Raw genomic sequence first — 24,141 nt, 5'->3', positions numbered from 1 at the left:
AAGCATCTATCACATCCGTTTTAGTGATATACATGCCCTCCACTGTCATATCATGTGGATTTGAAAAAAGTAACCAACAAATCAGCATCTTTATCCTCTTCTATTTCTCAATAACAACACTAGATACCGCATTTGCTTTTTCTCTCTTTAGGGGTAGAGCTGCCATCCTTGTCATTCTTTCTGCTTTTTGCATTAGCCTGCTTCTTGCATTCTTGTTCCTTTTTAAAGTACTTGCAATTAGGCTTTTTATGCCCTTTGCTACCACATTGATAATAAGTTACATCTTGCAATTTTTCCTTCTCTTTGCTATGATTTTTGTTCTTATTTGCAACATTAGATCTTTTTTCAGTTCTTTTTCTTACATTATAGGCCGATTCACTATTTTCTCCACTTGCCTTGCGTCTAATCTCTTCATTGAGAATAGAACCACACACACCAGCAAATGCCAAGTTGGGGTTATTGCTCAATGGCACAACCAATGCTTCCCATGAATCGGGCAAGGTCATGAGCAAGAAGATAGCCCTTAATTTAGGGTCAAAAGCTGGCAAGCCTGCATCTTGTAATTGACTCAAAATACCAGTGAAAGCATTCAAATGCTCTGAGGCAGGCTTAGACTCATCAAGCTTCAAGTTGACCAACTTTCGCATGAGATGTACCTAATTGACAAGAGTTGTATTCTCATAAGTAGCCTTGAGTTTCTCCCAAACTACATGGCCAGTATCAAGCCCCTTTATATCAGCCAAGATATCATCTGTGACGGCCATTTTAATGTAAGTAATGGCCTTTTTATTCATTTTAGCCCAATCCTCATGTGACAAAGCAACAAGCTTATGTTCTACTAAAGCATCATCACAATCCTTTAGAAAGAATATACCTTGCATACGATCTTTCCAAAGATCAAAACCATTGCCATCAAATTTACGAATCTCAAAGAGATTCTTTGTGTCAAATGTAGGTGCACTACCAGCCATCTTCAGCAATAAACAACTGCAATAAAAGACTGAATGCTTTCAGCTAATAGAAAGGTTGCTGAATGTAGCAACAAGTACACACTCTTGTACTTCCAAGGTGTCCAAGAAGTAGATGTTTAGATGCAACTTCAGTCTCAAGTACTGATTATAGCATATACACGAATCGAATTTGATACATTTGCATTAATGACAGCTCCCACTTCAGTAATACATCACCATAATGCCCAAATGCAATGACCCAAATGCTGTATTTACCACTGTTTCACTGCATAGTGAGTATTCAGCAATACATATACCAAGAGATGCTGCCCTTTTTCAACATTTGAAGCATCCAAAGCTCAAAAAACTCCCACTCAGTAGTGAATCTGCTGCAAATTTCACTGTCCAGTCTCAAATCAACTCAAAATACATCACCAATGTGAAAAGCCCCAAAATTTTTGCAGTGAATTTCCCCCAATTGCATCAATACATCTTCCCTAGCATCAAGTGCGGGCAAATGTTGCAGAAATTTCATGAATTCTGCAAAGGCCCCAAATTTCGGGGTCCAAGTGTGCACAAATTTCTAAGAAATTGGATTAACCAAGCAAAAATTTCACTTGCATTTGAAAATCCCCAAAATTTCCGAGGTCTGTGCACTCAATGTGTGCAATTTATGGTTCAGAAGTCACTGAAATATGTGTCCAATACCAAATTTGGGAAAAGCCCCAAATTTCCAGGAGCAGATTTGCACAGATTTGTGTTCTGTGCTTGCATGTGCGAACACCCAAAAGAGAAGGAATGAAAAAAACCGAAAATTTTTATTCAAAAAAAAAGAGAGCCATTGACCTGGCTGTTTGGCCTTCGTCAGTCCGTCTAGCCCTGCGTGCCAATCGTGCAACCCGTCTGCCGTGTGGCCTGAAACCCCGCCGGCGCCTGTCACCTGTCTGTCAATTGGGCCTGTTTGGTCACCTGTCAATTGTTCGCTCGCCTGTTATCTGCGCCAGTCGCAAAGCTGTTGCCGTCACCTGCGACTGCTTCTTGTCAGTTGTGATTGCTTCTTGCGATTGTAGCTTGCGGCTATTGCTTGCGCCTGTTGATTGTGAGTGCTGGCTGCCTGCACTTGTCGACTGTGAGTGCTACCTGCGCCTATCAACTGTGAGTGTTGCTTGTCATGTCTACTAGCTTGGACCATCAAGCTCTGATACCAGTTTGATGAGCATGAGCAGAAGCAAAGAGAGCATGCACATCAATCGAGGTGCTGAAAAGTGAGAGTGAGAGTCGAGCGATAGGTGTGTATCAGTGTGGTACACAAAGAATACAAGAATGTATTTATACTTAGGGTACGGTACACTTACACCTGCTAGGGTGGGTTCACATGTAATATATACATGGGAGATACACGGGAGAGCGTAAAGGGCCTTTACACCCAACAAGATTAAGTTGAATGTGAGTGACAGTGATAGATAATCCTAGTTTGGGTGGTGGGGGACGTTGGCAAAAATGTTACACTTATTGTGTTCCTCTGTAGTTTTGGTGTGAATGCTTCTTGATCCATGGACACTTTTTACCTTCTAGTTGAAGAAGGTTTTTTCCTTCGTGAACACCCATCAGTTGGTGTGGCACTTAGTAACTTAGGATTGTGCTTTCAAGATCATTCTCACATAGTGGATGTGACCTTCGAGCACTCTCCTCTTGCTGTTCACTTGTTCATGTGAGTGAGTGTGTGCGCGCGTGCGTGTTGTTCAAAGAGTGATATTAGAGCCATACCTCTTTCCGAGTGCCACTTTGCTCGTGAGCCACCATTGTCTCAACTGCCATTGAGTCTTGAACTTGGCCACTGTTGCTTGCGATCTATTTGTGTGGGAAATCTTCTTGCGTAGCTTGCTTGTGAAGCTTTCCACCTTGTGCACCGTGTTTGTGCTTACTTCAGCCTTCTCACCATATGCTCATTAGTTCCCAACATCTCAAACCTGTTCTCACCTGCTCTAGTCTTGTTGTCATCTGCTCCTTTAGTTTGCAGGCTTGGTCGCTTCACAACAGGTTCATGCCCTGCACAGCCACATCACGTTTTCTTGCTTGTGCCACACGCATTTGACGAATCTGCCCCGACAACCCCATTTTGCTTGCTGATAGCTTGCGGGTTGACGAATCTGGCCTGAACAGCCCCATTTTGCTTGCTGACAGCTTGCGCCTTCCATGTTTCGTTATAATCGGGCTCAGCTCAACAAATTTCAAATTTAAAATATTATTAGATATTACTCTTTAATCAGCCTTTGAGTGCCACAAGCCCTTGTTCAAGCCTCATACACACAGATTCAAAATTTGCTAAAAAATCTTTAATTTCTCTCTTGAATTTACTTGAAATTTGGGGCTTTTTCACTAAATCATCAAATTTCACTAAAAATTTGGGGATTTTCCATTTTGAGCTGAAGATTGTACAATTTCATGTTAGAGTTTTGGGGCTTACACACTTGAGCCTAAATTTCATCAAATTTGTCTACAAAATTTGGGGCCTAAGATCTTCTCTGTCACTAGGTGGTGATACTTTTCACAGTTGCTTTCCTTATTTACTTATATAAATATTTTAATTTTCTTTTCTTTAGTTGCTGTTGCTTTTGATCCCCAGAGTTCTCTTGGAATATGCCGGGATCTTTGCATGGCCAAAAGAGGCAGCTATTACGACAAATTGGACTAATGGTTTGTTTGAGCCTTAGGACTGGTTCCATATTGAATGGGCACTAAAGAATAGTGTGCCAGTGATTTGGGACTGTGTGCTTTGCCACTAGAGATGGTGCAAGACAATGAGCTTGGCCAAGATAGAAGATGCACATGTAATAATGCTCACAAAATAAAAGTCATCATAACTGAGTCACATTACACTTTTTGATGTGGTTGCAATGATAAAAGTTGCTCAGAACAACTTGAGGAATGCAGGGGTCACCATTCTTAAAATTTAGGGAGTTACTATTTTTGGACCCCAGAATCTGTTTGTGTCATTATCTTCGTTTTTGGACGAGGATTAATTCTCTAGTCTATGCCAAGGTCAAATTTTGCACCGATCATGGAGAATTTTAGACCGAAAGGATTAAATGGGAGAATTGTTACATGTATGCCATGTGGCACAAATTCCCAAAAGAGAGAGAGAGAGAGAGAGAGAGAGAGAGAGAGAGAGAGCATTAAAAAAAACGTAATGAGCATGAGGGGCAGATCTGAGAATGAAGTTTTGAGGAGCCGAGGGTAGATTGCTGCAAGTTCATCAGCTATGGAGAGTATTTCTTCGATTCTGACTCATGTACGGAGGTAGAGCTTGCTCCCTTTGGTCAACTCTCTCTCTATTCTCAGAGGAAATGCTTTGCATGATGGGCTGATTTCATCGAAGGTACAGTTTTGTGTTTTCTTTGCACTTCTGTTGAGGCAAGAGCCTCATTGTCCAGGTTCAGGAGCAGCTGTTGGCTTCTCCAATGTAGAAGCTAAAGAAAGTAATGACCATGCCCCAAAGGAACATGGTTTTTCAGCTTTGATTTAGTGCTGTTCTAGATAGTAAGAACAGTGAATTCAGAGTTTTGCAGATTGCAATTTTGCACACGAATCATTGAGGTTTGAAAACCGTTCATGATGTCCGCAGTTTCCTTGGCTTATGCTCTTACTACAGAAGATTTGTAACACACTTTGCAGAGATTGCTTCTCCTTTACATGTGCTTGAAAAGAAGGATGTCAAATGGCAATGGACTGACAAAGAGAAATCAACATTTAGATGTTTGAAGGGAAAAATGACTACAGATCTAGTACTTATTTTGCTAGATTTGTCTAAGCCATTCGTAGTGCAATGTGATGTATGTGAAAATAACATTGGTGTTGTATTAATGCAGAATGGCCGAGTTGTGGCATACGAGAGTAGAGTACTTTTTGTTGTTGAAAGGACTTGTCAAATTTATGAGAAAGAGTTATTAGCTGTGATCCATGCACTTTCTAGTTGGAAGCACTATTTGCTTGGTGCTGATTTTGTAGTGCAAACGGATCATCAAACACTTAGATACTTTCTCACACAGGCTAAATTGTCAGAGAAACACATGTGTCGGGCTTTCAGATAGTGCATGTGGAAGGCAAGAAGAATGTAGTTGCAAATGCTTTATCTCGCAAACCACAGGTGTCAGTTGTTTCAATTTCTTATCACCATGAATTGGATGATATGAAAGAGCAGTATGCTGATGATGAAGATTTCTCTGAAATCTATGAACAGTTGATCAATGCTAACATTATGATCATTATGTGTTCAAAGAAGGCTTTATCATGATGCATGGAAGACTATGCATTACAAAACAGCTAAGGCCGAAAGTTTTATTAGAAAGTCATGCTCCACCGCATGGAGGACATCGTGGTATAGATGCTACAGTCAAAGCAGTAGAGACTTTCTTCTATTGGCCAACCTTGAGATCTAATGTTGATGCATATGTCAGATCTTGCCTTGTATGCCAAAAGGTCAAATTTGATTGATAGAAGGCACCAGGGTTATTGCAACCACCGCCTATTCCAGAAAGGCCATGGAAAAGTATTGCCATGGATTTCATATTTGATCTTCCAAGAACTTCTTCAGGGAATGATGGAATCTGGACTATCATTTGCAGATTCAGCTAACAGGCATATTTCATTCTTGTAAGAAAAAGGTTAAGTCAGAACACATGGTTAAGATATTTATGCATAATATCTTCAAGTACCATGGAATGCCACGGTCAATTGTCAGTGATAGAGACCCAAGAATGACTAGCTTGTTTTGGAAAGCATTGTTTGAAAACATGGGCACTACATTGAAATTTTAATCTTATTTCCATCCACAAACTGATGGACAGTATGAAGAAGCAAATTCGACTATTTTAGATATACTGAAGTGTTGTGTTTCAGATCATAAGACTTCTTGGGAACACTACATGCCATTGGTTGAGTATGCATACAATAATATAGTGCACTCATCTACTGGCAAAGCACCTTTTGAGATTGTGGAAGGTGGAAAGAAACTGCCTCCTATTTTGCAGACAAAAGATAACATTTTTCAAGCTGATCGTTAAGTAAAAGATTGGGAAGAAGCATATAAAAAGGTCAAGTATGCCTTAGAAAAGTCACAAGCTAAATAGAAAAGAGCTTCCGATAGTCATAGTTGGGAACTCTTGTTCAAAAAGGATGATTGGGTTTTATTGCGTTTTGAAAAGGCATGTTTGAGAAAACAGAAGGGCAAGGAACGTTTGTTTCCAAAGCTGAGTATGTATTACTATGGCCCTTTTCAAGTCTCAAAGAAGATATATGACGTGGCACATAGGCTGAAATTGCCAGAGAATTGGAAAATTCATAATGCATTCCATGTGAGCCTATTGAGGTCCTTTATTATTGAAGTGCCAAAAGATATGGTTCAAGAGGAATAGCTTGAAGTAGAGGAATTAGATGAGATTCTAGTTCCTGAGCAGATCTTGGCACATAAGGATAGGAAAGTGAAAGGTAGAGTTATAAGAAGATTTTTGGTGAAGTTCAAGAACTATTTATCAATGGATGCCAAATGGATGGAAGAGGCTGAATTGGTAGATTCACCTCAGTTATTGCAACTTTACCGAGAAGACTTCTTGTTGGAGCCTATAGTGACTTAGAATGCTTTTTTTGAAGCAATGTGCATTCTCTATTGTATAGTTGAATACTGAATCTCATTGAATAATGCACAATATATGGTTTACACTTAGCATTAACATGTGTATCATTGAATGAAATCTCAGTGCTTTGAAGTTGTATTTGTTACAATTTAGTTGAATGATTATACATATTGTGACACTAATAGTTGGGAGATACGTGCTATCGCCCTGTGTTGCATCGGGAAACATGTATAGTAGAAAGGCTCCTAGTAATCATAGTTGGATACAGGATGTGATCCTCCACCTATGTGAGACTTCAACTTGCAATGACACAAATGGTAGTGGGGAAACTTCTACCATCGCCTTGTGTCATCTGTTAGCAAGTGATATATGCGATGACACTAATAATATGGAGAATCTTGTTATCGTCATGTGTCATGCGTTAGCATGTGTGGCATGCAATCGAGATCGCTTGCTTCTTTCAAGAGGGGGGTATGTCACCAGCTGGTGATACTTTTTGCAGTTGCTTTTCTTATTTACATATATAAATATTTTATTTTTCTTTTCTTTAGTTGCTGTTGCTTTTTACCCCCAGAGTTCTCTTGGAATAATCCGGGATCTTTGCATGGCCAAAAGAGGCAGCCATTGGGACAAATTGGACTAATGGTTTGTCTAAGTCTTAGGACCGGTTCCATATTGAATGGGCATTGAAGAATAAAATGCCAGTGGTTTGGGATTGTGAGCTTAGCCATTGGAGATGGTGTAGGACAATGAGCTTGGCCAAGACAGAGGATGCACATGTAAGAATGCTCACGGAATAAAAGTCACCATAACTGAGCCACATTATACTTTTTGATGTGGTTGCAATGATAAAATTTGCTCAGAACAACTTGAGGAATGCAGGGGTCACCATCCCTAAAATTTAGGGAGTTACTTTTTTTGGACCCCAGAATCTGTTTGTGTCATTATCTTCGTTTTTGCACGAGGATTAATTCTCTGGTTTGTGTCAAGGTCAAATTTTGCACCGATCATGGAGAATTTTAGATTGGAAGGTTTAAATGGGAAAATTGTTACATGTATGCCATGTGGCACAAATTTCCAAAAGACAAAGAGAGAGCATTAAAAAAAAAACGTAATAGGTATGAGGGGCAGATCTGAGAATGAAGTTTTGAGGAGCCGAGGGTAGATTTCTGTAAGTTCATTAGCTATGGAGAGTAATTCTTCGACTCTGACTCATGTACGGAGGTAGAGCTTGCTCCCTTTGGTCAACTCTCTCTCTATTCTCAAAGGAAAGGCACTGTATGATGTGCTGATTCCATCGAAGGTACAGTTCTGTGTTTTCTTTGCACTTCTGTTGAGGCAAGAGCCTCACTGTCTAGGTTCAGGAGCAGCTGTTGGCTTCTCCAATGCAGGAACTAAAGAAAGTAATGACCATGCCGCAAAGGAACAGGGTTTTTCAGCTTTGATTTTGTGCTGTTCTGGATAGTAAGAACAGTGAATTCAGAGTTTTGTAGACTGCAAATTTGCACACAAATCATTGAGGTTTGGTAACAGAAAATGCTTTCCTAAAAGGGATGTTGTTCTAGACATGTTGGACAGTAAGAACAGTGAATTCAGAGATCTGTAGAGTGCAATTCTGCACATGAATCATTGAGTTATGGTTACAGAAAATGCTTTTGCTAAAAGGGATGTTGATCTGGTCATGCTGAACTGTCGTTATGCAGCTTGGATTTACTTAGAAAAGATGAAAACCAATTGTTCACAGGTTATGTATTTTGGAACATCTTATTTTTGTAAATTTCCATCTTTTAATTGATAAAGAAATACCAAGAGGGGCGTTGGTCTTTGGGGCCAATCTGGTGTTGAGCGAGGAAGTGAGGTCTCTGTTTGTTTGTGTGTGAGAAAAGACCAGGTATTAATTGAAGGAACTACCGCTTTATGTGAGTCATAGACCAGTTACATTCTCAGTTTCAAATTTTCTTTGACGTCGTCGATTGTGTGCGAATTTGTAAGTTCTTGAGCTTTTCCTTGTTCTTCATATTACTTGACCTACAAATATTCATTTGGTAGTCACTATTATGAAACTTCAGTTTTATACAGCAAGCAATGACATGCCAAAATGACTTGCTAAATATGTTAAATTACACAAATGTCAGGTGCTGAATTCAGTGTATAATGCCTTCTTCTATTGGCATGGGTTCTGAGGTGTCTGTCAAACCCTAATTTTTGTAGAATTTTAGGATTTACAGTAGAGATTTCTCTGCTATCCACCAAATTTGGCTAAAATCTGATACAAAAGGCTGAGAAATGCTAAGAATGACTGAGCACAAGCTGGAGAAGGTGAGAGAATGCCAAAAGAGAGAGATTTTTGATTTTCATACAAGAGGCCTGAAATTTGATTGTTGCTTGTATCAGACAGTATCTAATGATGTCGCCAGTTGCCAGGAGGCCTCAAACTGCTATCACTTACCCTAGTTAGCTATCGCCAGCTCCTAAAGATGTGAGAATTGCTATTGCTTGCATCGGATGTCTTGATTCTTACTGTCCAACCTCTAGAAGGTCCTCCACAGTAGAATACTCAGACCAATAGCTTGTTCTCTCTCTTTTCCTCAGCTTGAATGAAATGAATCTCTCTTCAGTCTCCAAAAACGTTTTTCAGTCTTGCATAGGCATTTTTGTCAAGTGGCAGCTTTCTAAACTCGTTTCTAGCATTATCGAGCCATTTAATTAATTTTCAAAAATCAAATTGTTTTAAAAATTAAATTCAGCCTTTCTAACCCTACCCAAAATTAAATGTGCCGATCCATAATTAAACTGGCTAGGCCATTTGCAACTTGAAGTGGTCCCTAGTCTTTGTTGATCCTTAGATTGGCATTAGTTAATTAATTGATGCTAGTCCCTAGTGTCACCATTAACACTTATTGACCAAACCATTGTCCTAGGGTCAAATCTGATTCCAATTTACTAACAAAACCCAATTGGCATAACTTATCACAACTTTTTCTTTTGATACCCATTGCATCCTTGAGGTCCTTGGCTTGTTACTACGGAATATTTGCCATGTGCATCAGATATGCTTAAACAACCTTGCACATTTGATTAATAACTTAATCAAATGTTATTAGCAAGATTAAAGCATCTCAAAATTTTTACGTCCTCATGACATGAGATGCCTAGATACATGCTTTGATTGCACTCTTGTGCAAGAGAAAGATCATTTTGCATATTCAGTTGTGCACAACACTCGAGGATTCTTGGGATAAACTTGCTTCGTTGTAGTAGGTGTGTGATGAGGCTCATGTAGTCTATTTGTGCAAACAACTTGAGGTAAAGCATATGATAGAGGATGATTCGGTGGATATCTACATTACATGGGTCAAGGACATAATGGAGCGGCCTGCATATATTGATGATATTATCTCAAATGCTTCTTCTTTTTCTATAGTCTTGGTTTACCTACTTGAGTCTTATCAAAGTTTCACCACTACACTTTGCTTGCTTGCAAAAGGAGATGCTGATGTATACGCATTTGATGAGTTGGTGTCATTGTTATTGAAAGAAGAGCAATCACGGGTGAATTGCTCTAATATAAGTATGAAGATCAAGCATTTGTAGCCAGCCATAGGAACAAAGGGAAGTCATGGCAGCCATCAAACTCAAAGGGCAAACAAGTACATAACATCCTTTTGTGACTTGTTTATATAATGTTCGTGTTGGGAATAAAGGCCCTCGTTCCTTTTAATGTTCTCAGGTGTGAACGCTCCCTTAGCACTTGTAATTACACACATAGTTGTCAGGTACGAAAAGTACGGTATGATAAAATATGGTACTAAATGGTACCTTAAGATTTTATAAGGTACGGTACGATATTAGTACGAAAAAAAATTAACTTCATTATTTTGAACTATAGATGATAGAACAGATGTTAAGAGTCTAAATAGCAATGCTATTGGAGTATATAAGATGAATACTTGAGGGTAACACGCCAAAACCTCTATGGCATATGCCGCATGCGCAACATGCGCTACAACTTACAAGTACATACATAGGAGTGGATACATCATACATGAATGATCATACAAATAAGAGGCATGTATGCTTGAGAGAGAGAGAGAGAGAGAGAGAGAGAGAGAGAGAGAGAGAGAGAAATGACATGAGATGCTTTATTAATGTCTACAAGAGGCCAAAATGACCTGTGAGACCAACAATCACCAAACAAACCACCGAAGGTTTTGGTAAAAGATTTATGAATTTTGTTATGGTTTTGTTTGGCATTGCTAAGGCTAAAGCAGCTATCGATGGTACATTCACTAATTCGTGTACTCTCAGAAGGTACATTAGGCCAAGCTATCCTCTGGCCTAGTTTTATTAGCAATGTGTACTAATGCTTTGGGTTGGGTGGTGCAAAATGAGCCGTGAACAAAGGTAAAATCAATAGGATTAAGCTACTTGATGATTCTCAAATGGTGCTGAATTTATTTATTGATGATACTAACATATTGTGAAAAATGATGGGACATCAATTAGAAACGTTTAGAACTGCTTGAGTACCTTATGTATGGCCTTTGGCTCTAGGATAAATCATAACAAAACATGTATGAGGAGTCTAATCAAGCTTCCACCCCCTTTCTTGGTTGATCGATCAAGGCTACAAAATCACCACCACCACCACAACAGTCAACAACCCAAACCGCCACCAACAACAATAGCCACGGCAAAAAAAGAAAAAAAGAAAAAAAAAGGTGCTTGTTTTTTGGTACGAATTTGTACGGTACGGTACGGTACGAACCGTATAGTACAAACCAATTCGTACTATGTACGAGTGCAACTATGCTTACACATATATATCTATCTAAAAACCTAAAGGTACACACTTGTCATTGTACCTATAAAACGTGCTCACTCTCTACTCTGCTCTATCTCACTCTTTCCGTCTCTCATTGCACGTAACGACTGACTGTCTCGATCTCCATGCCTAACCCGTCACTACAAAGTGGTATCAGAGCTCCGGTTCAGGTGTTCGTACCTCTCGGAGTTCGAGCAGGACAGGCGAGCAAGTCGTGAGTTGCAGAATGCTCCAGCGTGGACCACAGTAGGTCCAGGTGGACTCGACGAGCAGCAGTTGGTAGTTGACTGGTGCAGAAGTGGCACGTGACGGGACCAGCGGGGCGGACCCGTCATCCAAAATTTTTTTTCTTTAAAAAAAAATCTTTTTTCAAACTCCTTTCTCTAACTGGGGTTCGTGCGCGCAAGCACAAAGGGTCAGATTTGTGCAATTTTGGCCCAAAAAATTGGGGCTTCTTTAGACTGAGTACTGTTCATGCAAAATTGAGGCATCTGCGTCAGTAATTGCAGACATTGTGCGCATTTGAATTGGGAATTTCGCCAACATTATTGAAATTTTGCACATCTGAGTGAAATTTCTCAACATTGGATCCGTAAAATTTGGGGCTTTTCATGTACATGCACAAATTGGGCTGAAATTTACCCAATTTCTTGACATTGATGCACATTGGACCCCGTCCAATTTGGGGCTTTTGCAGTTTGAGCAAAATCTGTGCAGCATTTGGTCAATTTATGTACATGCAGGTTGAATTCCACGCAATTTGGACATCAACACTTGGTAAAATTTGGGGGTTTTGCTGAAATTGCTCTATTTTTGCAAAATTGGCTTGTTCTATGCATGACAGAGAAAATGCAGATGTGTATAGTTGATGCTTTGGGCACAAAAATTTTGGGGCTTTTGACCGTTTGAGTCAAATTTTATGCCCGTGGGTACATACACAATAGAAATTGCAACTAAAATTTGGGATTTCTCATGTAATGTGATGTATATGCCCTTGGAACAGCTGTAATCAATTGGATAATGCTGTAGCACATGGTTTGGTGCTTGTGAAATTTATTTACAGATCTGAAATCTGTGCTTCTACGTGGTCATTTATTGCTGGTTGGTACTTGTTTGTACCTTGGTCACTTGGGTGACAATTTGGGCCTGCATTTGCTGGGTTTTTTTTTTGTCACATTTGGGCTAAAAATCATGGTTGGCAGCAATGACAGCAGTAATCTGATGCACATAAAGAAGCTTGAAGGCTCACATAACTTTGTAGTTTGGCAAAAGCAGTGCTACAATATCCTGTCGCAAAAGAAGTAGGCAAAGCCGATCAAAACCAAAGGGGCAAAGCCCGCAGATATGGAACAGGACGATTGGGATGAGTTAAATGAGCTTGCACGCTCAACAATAGAGTTACCGATTTTTGATGCCTTGCTGTTCAACATTGAAGGTTTGGATTCTGCATATGCTATATGGACTAGATTGGAAAAATTGTATGCACAGAGAGTGCTGCAAGCAAAGTGTATTGGCTGAAAAAGCTTATGGATTTGTGTATGAAAGAGGGTACAGCAATGTCTACTCACTCGAGTGAGTTTAACTCCATTTTTAGCCAGCTGGTTGCCTTGAAGTTCATGATTGATCAGGAATTTAAGGCTACTTTCTTGCTTTGCACTCTACCAGAGAGTTGGGATACATTCAGGACTGCTATGAGTAATTCTAATGTAACCCTTTTGTATGTTGATGTAGAGAATGCTCTACTTATGGAAGAGATGAATCGGAGAACAACGCATCCAGTAAGTCTTCGAGTGCTTTGCATACTAGGGGTAGATCACAGCAAAAGGGCAAATATGATAGCAAGGGGCGTAGTAAATCACGTGGCAAAGATGTTGAATGTCATCATTGTGGCAAAAAGGGTCACTTTAAATGTGATTGCTACAAATGGAAGAAAGAGAAAGGAAAAGGCAAGAAGATAGATGATAGCAAGGAAGAGAAGAAGGATAGTTAGCCTAAGAAGAGTAGTGTAAAAATTGAAGAGGTGAATGTAGTCACTCATGACAGTGACAGTGGGAGTGACGTACTCTTTGTCTCTTCACACTTTGGTGCACTGCTTTACTTGCAGATACAGATGATGACATGCATACCAGGATTCTTGATTCAGGTGCTTTCTTTCATGTCACCCCTCATCGTAAGTAGTTCTTCGCCTCTACAGGGGGTCGGCATGGTGTTGTCCATCCTGGGGATAACTATGCATGTGAGATTGTAGGTATTGGCAGTGTGTAGTTACAGTTTCAACATGGCTGTCTTTACACTTCAGCATGTACGGCATTTACCTGAGCTCAAGAAGAGCTTGATTAGCACAGGGCAGCCAGATGATGATGGTTTTCATACCACCTTTGGTGATGGAAAATGGAAGATCTGTAAGGGATCTAGGGTTATTGCCAGAGGTTGCAAGAGTGATACTTTGTATTCACTTCATATATCTAGTGTGCGTGACCATGTTGTTGCCATGACCGAGCAGCCAAGCGTTTCTTTGTGGCATGGCTGGTTGGGACATATGAGTCAAATAGGAATGAAAGTGCTTTCTCGTTTGGGTTACTTGCCTTGTTTTCGTTATGCTGATTTTGAGCACTGTGATCATTGTATTTATGGCAAACATGCATAGACGTCTCATAAAAAGTCTCTTTCTTTGAAATTTTCTCCTCTAGAGTTAGTACATTCAGATGTATGTCAAATGCCAGGATTATCTTTAGGGAGAAAGAAATATTTTGTCACCTTTGTCGATGATGCTACACGGAAAGTATAGGTTTATCCTATTCGTAGCAAGGATGAAGTACTTGACAAGTTTAAAAAATTCTTGGCATTGGCTGAAAATCAAACAGATAAGACACTTAAGTGTCTTCGCTTTGATAATGGTGGGAAATATGTGTCCAAGGCCTTTCAGGCATTTTGTGACAGCAAAGGGATAAAGAGGGAGCTCATTGCCCCTGATAATCTGCTCCAAAATGAAGTTGCAGAGCGTATGAATTGGACCATATAGGATAAGGTTCGTACGATGCTGTCTCATGCTGCATTATCCCATGGTTTTCAGGCAGAGGCTTTTATGACAGCCGTTCACTTAATTAATCGGTCACCAAACAGGTCTTTTGGGGAGGGGGGAGTTCCCCAAGAAGCGTGGTCGGGCAAGCCACCTTTATATGCTCATCTGAAAGTGTTTGGCTACGAGGCTTTTGTGCACATTCCTAAAGAAAAACGTAGCAAACTTGAGCCAAAGTCTTATAAATGCATTTTCCTAGGATATGGTGACGAGGGTGAAATAGGGTATAGATTGTGGGATTCCAAGAAAAGGAAAGTAGTACACAGCAATGCCGTTATCTTCCGAGAAGATCGCATGCACAAACAGCCCAAAAAGACCGAGGAGGTCCGTAGGGTTGTATTCCGGGAAGAAATACCTTTTGGACAGCAAAATGTGCGTGTTGTACAGCAGCAAATACTTGCTGCAAATGAACTTGTAAATGTAGGAAATGATGTTGGAAATGATCAGCCAGCTATTGCCCATGAAAATGAGCCATTACATGTGCAGGAACAGCCAGGACAGTAAGCTGTTAATGCTGATTTGCAGGCTGAATTGCCAGGACAACATGCTGAAAATGGAAATTTGCAGGAACAGCCAGCAAACAATGACCATTCGGTTAGGAGATCGTCTAGGGCTAATAGACAACCTGACAGGTTTGTTCTTGGTGCAGTAAATGTGGCTGATTATGTCATGTTGAGAGACTGTGGTGAACCGTCTTGCTTCAAGGAAGCAATGGACAGACAGGACAACAAGAAATGGTATAAAGCCATGTTGTCAGAGATGGAATCTCTTGAAAAAAATGGCACTTGGGACTTGGTGCAGTTGCCTAAAGGGCATAAAACCCTTCCATGCAAATGGGTTTACAAGATGAAGGTCACTTCTGGTTTCTCACCAAAGTACAAAGCAAAATTAGTTGCAAAGGGGTACAAGCAGGAGCATGGAATTGACTTTGATGAGATTTTTTCTCCTATAGTCAAGATGACTACATTGAGAACCATTTTGAGCATCGTTGCAGTTGAGGATATGGAGCTCATACAGATGGATGTAAAGACTGCGTTTTTACATGGTGATCTGCATGAAGACATATATATGCAGCAGCCTGAAGGGTTTGTTGAACAAGGGAAGGAAAATATGGTATATAAACTCAAAAGGAGTTTGTATGGGCTGAAACAAGCACCAAGAGAATGGTATCTTAAGTTTGATACATTCATGCAATTCCAAGGCTTTCATAGAAGTCAAGTGGATCACTGTTTGTACACCAAGAAGGCAGTAGATGGCAGCTTGATTATCTTGGTTTTGTATGTTGATGACATGCTGATTGCTGGCAGGGATACTTACGCCTTGGATTCATTGAAGCAAAGTCTTCATGGCAGCTTTGACATGAAGGATCTGGGTGATGCAAATTACACTCTTGGCATGCGAACACTCAGAGATAGATCGAAAGGCTTACTCTAACTATCTCAGCAGGAGTATATCTCCAAAGTTTTGCAGCGTTTCAGTATGGAGGAGGGAAAACAATTGGGGTTCCATTGCTTCCATATGTGAAACTTAGTGCACAGAGGACAGCCCTACATCTGATGATGAGAAGGCTGAAATGGCCAAGATACCATATGCTTCAGCTGTTGGCAGTTTGATGTATGCTATGGTTGTTACACGTCCTGACATTGCCTTTGCAGTGGGAGTGGTTAGTAGATACATGGCAACCCCTGGCAAGAAGCATTGGGATGCAGTGAAAGGTATTATGAGATACCTCAAAGGCACAAAGGAGTTGTGCATCTACTTTGGAAAGCAGAAGGCATATGTTGTTTGCTTTACGGATGCAGGCTATGCTGGTCATGGGGATTGCAGGAAGTCCACTTCTGGGTATGCGTTTCCTTTCACAGGAGGAGCAGTCTCTTGGATCTCTAGGCCACAAAAGTGTGTTGCATTGTCTACTACAGAGGCAGAGTATGTGGCTACCACTGAGGCATGCAAGGAGACTTTATGGCTTTCACGTTTGGTGGGAGAGCTTGGCATCACAAAGTTACATGTTCTCCATTGTGATAGTCAGAGTGCTATCATGCTAGCACGGAATCCTGTCTTTCATGCAAAGACAAAGCACATATAGGTGAAGTACCACTTCATTAGAGATGTACTTGACAATAAGAGCATTGAGCTTGTCAAAGTGCATATAGATGATAACCTTGCAGACCTTCTCACGAAGGGTCTTCCAACAGAGCGGTTTGCTCATTGCCGATAGATGATGGGAGTCGGATAGATATATGTATTTCAGCTTTGTACATACCTAGACTTAGCTGATTCTTTTCCCCTCTTAAGGCACATTGCCTTTAGGTGGGAGGTTGTTAGGAATAAAGGCCTCGTGCCTTTTAAATGTGTTCGGGTGTGAACACACCCTTAGCACTTGTACTTACACATATATATCTATCTAAAAACCTAAAGGTACACACTCGTCATTGTACCTGAAAACAGGCTCACTCTCTACTCTGCTATGTGTCTCTCACTACGCACAGCGACATTTTGTATCGATCTCTGTGCCTAACCGGTCCCTACAGTAGTGGCAATAGGGGGGACTGCTTTAAACAGCAACCAACCTGAAAACAGGTTGACCAGGCCCAAGGTGGCCGACCAGCTTGAGTGGCTGCATTAATTGCAGTCCTCGACCTGGTCAAACTGCTGCTGCCAGCCTGTTTCAATGTGAATGCAGACAGTAATTGCCACAAAACTGAAATGCACTGGGACCGGATCACAGTTTGGCAGTGTGAACTCAAACACACAAACAGAACTGTAAGGCTGAAACAAAAATGCATGGGTTGCCAGAGTTCTAATGTCTCCATCAGACTTTGATGGAGTTCACAAACAGGAAACAACCAGCATGAAACAGAAGTAATGCTAACAGATTGCCACCTTTGCTTCTCTCTTTACAATATGTTAGCCACTCCACCCCCACCCCCACTCCCACCAGCTGGCTCGTCTCCTTCAATTAGAGGTTCAAATGTCTAGCTATGATAGAGTGAAAGGGGGTTGGAGTGAATCGCAAGGAGCTAGAGGCTCGTGAGCCTCCTTAGTAGTCTGTTTTTTCAGTTCCATGGTGGTTTAGGACTCTAATGAGCAAGTTTGAGGCTCACTCTGTCCTAGAGCCTTGCATAGGTGGTCTTTGGAGATCTTAAGGTTTCAGCATGATTACCAGGGACAGGGATGTGTCTGTTCACTTGCTTCCACTGAGGACACATGACACTTGGTGTACCATGCACGAGGAGCTGGATTCCATTCAGTGGAATCAAACTTGAGAGTTGATTCTATGACCACCTCCTAGGAGTTGTGATGCTTTTTCTTTGTTTGCATTCTCTGATAAGGCATTTTGGTGTATAGGTGCTTTTTTTGTTTTGCTGCAGGGTGTTTCACATCTGTGGTACATCTACTATTCATTAAGGGTCCCTCATTAATCATTGGAATTTGGACCCCAAGCTATACTGCATTTGGTGATTGAAGACCGCTAATTTGAGCCGTTTGCTGGTTGATCTTAAAGAACTCAAATTTTGGCAAAAAGGAAGTAGCTAGAGAGAGTTTTGGCCACAACTTACAATTCTGTCTTTTTAGCAAGCACGACTGAGGTGGTTCATTCTTTTGTGATGTGGGCTATTACATTTTAAGTGTAACATGTGATCTTTTGCATATCTGATCTTGACAGGAAGGAGAAACCATCAGGATAAATGTTAAGAACAAACCCTCTTCCAATACAGGGATGCTGTCACACGCAAGTGGCAAAAGTAGTTTGTTAAGCACTGGGCACATGGCAGCTCCTTTAGCTCCTCCACCTGGAGGTGGTCGGCTGCGTACACCCCTTCCTCCTCCACCTAATGATATCAAACATCATCGGGTATCGAATTCAACTCCTCTCACAAGGATTTCTGCAGCATCTGCTACAACCAGTAAACTGGACACTGCAAGTGGTAGGCCTGGTGATCCATTTGCAGATCTTTCTCAGCTAGAGGTATGTGATTTGCAGTATGTGTGCGACTCATTATTTGGCCTTTTGTATGAAGGGGCATTTTATTTGTGTATTTTTTGTATTGGTTTTACAGGCAAACCTTCCACCCTCTTACAACACGAGTGCATCTGCAAACAAGACCAGTCATACAGGGTGGGCAGCATTTTAATAGGCAGCTTATGTGAAATTCTTACACCTGATGATGGTTTGACAGGATTACTACTGGGTGATTGTGGCTTGTATTTGCAAGTGAAACACCCTTTGGTGGTTAATGCTGGTTACACTTTGGTGGCTGTAAATTAAGGCTTGGGATAACAAAGACATGCTTCCACTTGAAATATGAAACAGGTGGCTGCCTTTGAAGTATATGATTGCTTGAGAGTTTGGTCGTGTTCCAGGATTTGTGAGACCTGGGATAGTGAATAGAACTGATTTGCAAACCATAAATAACTTTGATCGGTGATGTTTATGTGTGCATATGCGGGTTTTAATTCGAATTTGAATGTGATCCATTGATTATCTCTTTCAGTGTTCTTCAATGTCCTCTTGTTGGAGGTACGCGTAATGCAGTGAATTTCTATAATCCATTGGAGTCTCCCCATGTCATTCTGTGGTTTGTGGCAATACCTGTTCAAGTTACGTGTGTTTCTTACCTTCTGGTATTGTATAAAATACTTCTTTCTTCACCTAGCCCAAGTTCTAGTTTTTATGTCTGATTGCCCCTTATAAGAGGTCAAATTGCCATGTATGTTCTAGCCATATCTCATTATCCAATGTGGACTGTATTGTTCTGTCATCATTCCAAGTGATACATGCTTTCGGATACCAATCAGTTACAAGATGTCTCTAGAAGGTTTGATGCTCTAGGCTGGCTCTACGGAGTTAACACTCACAATCTTTGCAGCATGAGTGTGCAATCTAGAGTAGTTGAATTATGAGATCCTCCTTTGTTCTAATTGTGACCGAACACCACATGGGTAATCCTCAATGAGGTGAAAGTCCACTGTGAAGTACAAAGGTGAACACAATAAATTTGCGATGGTATACCACATGGGGAACCCCCAAGGAGGTGAAAGTCTACTGTGAAGTACAAAGGTTAACACTATAAAAGCTTTGCTCAAAAGACACAGGGTTACATGTAAAAAGGAAATACTAAGGCCACCTTTTCAAGAAGTGATTATGTTATATTGTTCACATTAACATTTACAATATCAAGCATGTTATTGGATGAGATGATTGACCCATCTTTAAAATAAATAATCATAATCATCATCCTATGGTTGTAGCTCATTCTATGGTAACATCGAGATTATGAATCACCATAATTGCAACAGCACAGCTGCATTGTTTCTTTGATTATTTCTCATAATCTCAACCATTTTAATAATTAGTACAATTATTTTGATTTAATATTAAAACTCCTTTGTTGTAAGATGTCATTGTGGGTATATGTGTATGCTATATGTAAGACATTGTATATCAATTTGACACAAATAGGCTAGAGCACTCCATCCTGCATGACTTACATAGGACTAGAGCAGTCATCCCTCGTGAAAGAGAGAGGAAGCCAAAGATCATTGATGAGGGCTTCAAATGGACTAGCCAAGGAAGAAAGGCTAGAAAGTGAAAAATGTATTTGAAGAAATCAAAGTTTTGCACGTAAAATGTTCAAGGGTTTGCATTGATTAATTGTACAATACTTTGTTATGTGCGATGCTCATTATGAACAATGGCTTGGTAGGTGACATGTTTTAGGAAAAGATTAGTTTACTTATGTAGTTCCACATTCTTGTTTTGTCATATGCTTGTGGAGATAAATTGTGTGTGGATGTGGTGTGGGAGATCATATTTTGATGGACTTGGGCTTTGTTACTTGAAAAAAGAATGATGTCCATATGAAGTTGCATGGGCTTTTTGTGGATATGGCCATGAAAGATGAGATTGTGTGAGTATGAATAGAAGATTTTTGGTTTTTAGATTTCCAATAGATATTTCATGGATGGCTTTGGTGGTGCTCCTATAAGATTCTCACCGAGGATCATTCGAGACATGGGGTTGCAACTATGATTGCAACTCTTACAAATCATGGATGGCTTGCAAGAAGCTATGATATCTTCTCTTATCACAAGTTATCATGGGCTACATTCCTCATGAGAGTTTGCTAAGATACAAGATGTGTGCGCTATTCACTCAAGAATGATTGCTAATATACAAGGTGTGTGCACTGTTCACTCCAGAATGATTCATCCATTATCAATCTTAGTCATATGCAAGATAGTAGTAGTAGTTGCGGAACTTGTGTGCTTTCATTTGAGAATGATTTGTACATTGTCAATTTTGTATTGACTCCCTTGTGTAAGTTGTAACCTAGTTGTAATAAGCCTTATGAAACATATTTGAAAATTGTGTTATGCAGTCATGCCTCGTTATACAAGATATGCTCACCTACTTGACCCTAGTTAATATGCCTTAGCATGTAAATCACCTACATGGCCCTAGTTATATGGATATTTCAATATGTCTAATTATACGATACATAATCACCTAGTATTATAATGTGCATCATTGTCAAATATATGATTACCAACATGTTTCTTATGCAATTTGTATGCATGTACTTCAATGCTCATGTTGCTTAATGTTTTGTAAGTTAATATTGTACAATGAAGTATAATATGCAAAGTGTAACCACCTACACGAACTTTGCTGGTGTTGTGGTTTAAAAGTTTAGGTGTAGACCTAGGTGAGGGTCCATGGTTTTAGGCGAGCAATTGAAATTTTGGGTCCAAGACAAACTTTGTGTTTGTGGTTTAGGGTGGCTCCTTCCAAAACATCATATTTGCATTGATATTACCTTCCAAATTTCGTTAGCAAATCCATAGGAGGAATTTAGAGGGTGCATCTTGTAAAAAGAGACATTCTTGAAATACTACATAGTTTTTTATGATATTTGTTAGACATAATGTCTAGTAAATATCTTGAGATACATAATAATATTTATTGTTTTAAATCATTCATGCTTTGAATTTGGGTGAGGATGTTCAATGTGCTTCAAATAGTTATCTAACATGGCATCAACTACTTCTAGAAGGCATAATGCCTCCCTAGTTCAATGCATGTGTTTGTCGTGTTGCCAATGCATGAAAAATACATCAATCACATTTCCTTTTTTATGAGAACTAAGATACATAAGCATGCTTGCTAGGATGCAAATGTTTCTTCTTAAATTGTATGGTCAACCTCAATGTCTCTCTAGCTTGATTCTAATCAATAAAAGGAGGAGCTTGATTCTAGAGGAACTACAAGTAGCATATCCTCTTTAGCAAATCAATAAAGTGGGTAGGAAATGCACGTGCAAAGTAATAAAGTAAATCCATTTGAGTAGGTGATACATCCTCATTAGGATTGGTAATCAAGGATGTAATGGGCTTGTGAGGATTGATATGCGATAATTGATGCATACAAGCCAAGTAACAATAGAAGTGAGTTGCCAACCTCACAAAAACATCCCTTGATTGGGCCTATGCTTGAGCAAACTAAAAATAAGAAGAACAAACCATAGGAGTATTCCAAGAATTAGAAATGATGGGCCAATTAAAATCGGTCTTGTTAATGAATCCTATAAGGTCCATTGCTGTCGACAAAGGATATCATTGTCAAAGCAAAGGGTATCAAGTATCATCTGTGAAGGAATATTAATATACTCTTCTAGTAGTCAAAGGGGAATAAGAGAGGAACAATGGGGAGAGGTGGAAATAATAGATCCTTGAAACTAGACAATTGAAGGGAAAGAGATGTGGGAAACATAAGAAAAGATTATAGAAAGGGGTGAAGGGATTCAATAGAAAATATGGAAGGAACATGAGGTTCAACTAGAGGGGGATTTGGAAGGTATGAGAAAAGCTCCTCGAATGTCCACTTTGATACCAATTGATAGAGTGAGTAGAAGTGAGAGAGAAGAAGAGCACAAGTAGAAAGTAAGAGCAAGAACTATGGAGGTTTGAAGAAAGAGAGCAAGACCCGTGTATGGGAACTTCAACAATCACAATGTATGTCCTACCTTCCCTATATTATTCTATCATAGTAAAGAATAAGGAATAAAGGTAGCAATGATGGGTGCTACCACCTATAGTGTACATGTATGTAGGCATTGAGTACAAGGTAAATATAAGTGTCTTGGTAAGATTGGTAATAAAAGGACATGATGTGAAAATAGAAATTTGAGGGATAGTAGTAATGGTAAAATATAAAAGAGGAATAGAAGTAGGACATGAAGTAAGTTGATATAGAGAGGAAACGGGTGGGCCATATGTTGATAAGTAATATCCATAGAAGGCGGGGTAGAAAAAGAATGGTGATATTGAAAAGCATGGAAAAATGTATTAGTGAAAGGAGACTTGGAAGAAACATGGATAAGCATAGAAGCTTGCAAAGACTAGATATCATATTGGTAAAAGAAAACTTGTCGATGATGCTTGGAACAAAGCAGAATCATCAAGAGATGGATGCCAATGACATTCACGACACTAAGCAGTATGTTGGGTATACTTTTGATGATCTTTAAATAAAGTCAATGCCACAAAGTCCACATACAAAGCAACTTTCAGAATGACATCCCCCACATATATAGATTTAGATCCTCCTCATTTGGAGTCTGTAGATCACCTTAGATATATAAAAGAAAGAAGTTGTGCCTCATGATTGATAAGATTATCCATTGCTCTATCAAAAAAAGATTTTAACAAATCAGAAGACCAAGGATTGTGCCGACCATCAATAGGGATGCCAGATCAACAATGCTAAGAGACACATATAGAGCATATTGCTGCTTTTGATACTTGATCCAAAAGGATGGTGGAAGAGACACAAGATCAACATTACAAAGGAAATCCTCATGAAAAATGCTCATGTGCTGATGTAATCTCTCTAGCTTATTAGAAAATGTAATATATAGCCTTGTCAATTGTTGAAGGTAACCAATATCACTCATGGATGGCACCTCAGGAGTCACCGCATGAGCGGGAGGAGGAATAGAAAGGGAAAACACATGACTTTGTAAGTCCCGGAATCTGTTATGCCTCAATAGTAGCACATGTCTAATATAGCTCACCCTCACACATATCAAGCTTTGAAGCCAAACCAATAATCTTTGAAAGAGCATGATGCTACTTTGCCAATGGCTTGAGATTGTGCTAAGTTGGATTCCAATGCTTGAATATGAGCCTTTTATGAATCATGAGAGCAGTAGCCTCAATGATATGCTCATGGATATCAGTTAGGGTAGCCTTCTCTAAAGCCAAATCCTCAAAAGTCTTAATGAGTTGATGTGTCAAAGAATCAACATTGTCTTGCAATGATGCATGCACTCTTGTATACATAGGCTAAAGACATGAAGTAAGGGCTGTCTCAAAAGTAGCATGCATTGGAAAAAACTAGCTATGGAAGCATTGTCCAAATGCCATTGTTTGTACATGTGGGCCTTCACATTAGCTTTGTTTATTAGGAAGGATAGATCTTCATCATCCAAGTAGGTAGTGCCGAAACTTCTATAATGCAAATATCATGTCTAGGCACTCCAATTCTATCATTGTATAGTTTCTCTCCCCATCACAATGACTTTTCGACTTGCATAATAGATTGGTTGATCCAGCCTTGATGACTCTTTCTAACATAGGACTGCATTTAAT

General features: G+C 39.8%; 1 protein-coding gene across 1 annotated transcript in view; it reads left to right on the top strand.

Moving 5' to 3' along the window:
• Positions 1–18,975, top strand: part of LOC148031366 (uncharacterized protein At1g03900-like) — a 49,775-nt gene extending 30,800 nt beyond the window's left edge. Inside the window, exons 2-3 of the mRNA XM_087684892.1 lie at positions 18,155–18,457; positions 18,549–18,975. Of these exons, the coding sequence (XP_087541018.1) occupies positions 18,155–18,457; positions 18,549–18,623 (378 nt within the window). The 3' untranslated portion in view covers positions 18,624–18,975. The remainder of the gene's footprint in view (positions 1–18,154; positions 18,458–18,548) is intronic.
• Positions 18,976–24,141: the final 5,166 nt, after the last annotated feature.

This window comes from Lygodium microphyllum, chromosome 9 (assembly GCF_053477565.2).
Source record: "Lygodium microphyllum isolate KBCC chromosome 9, Lygodium_microphyllum_v1.1.10, whole genome shotgun sequence".
In the NCBI taxonomy this organism is placed as follows: Eukaryota; Viridiplantae; Streptophyta; class Polypodiopsida; order Schizaeales; family Lygodiaceae; genus Lygodium; species Lygodium microphyllum.
This window is presented reverse-complemented; position numbering and strand designations above follow the sequence as displayed.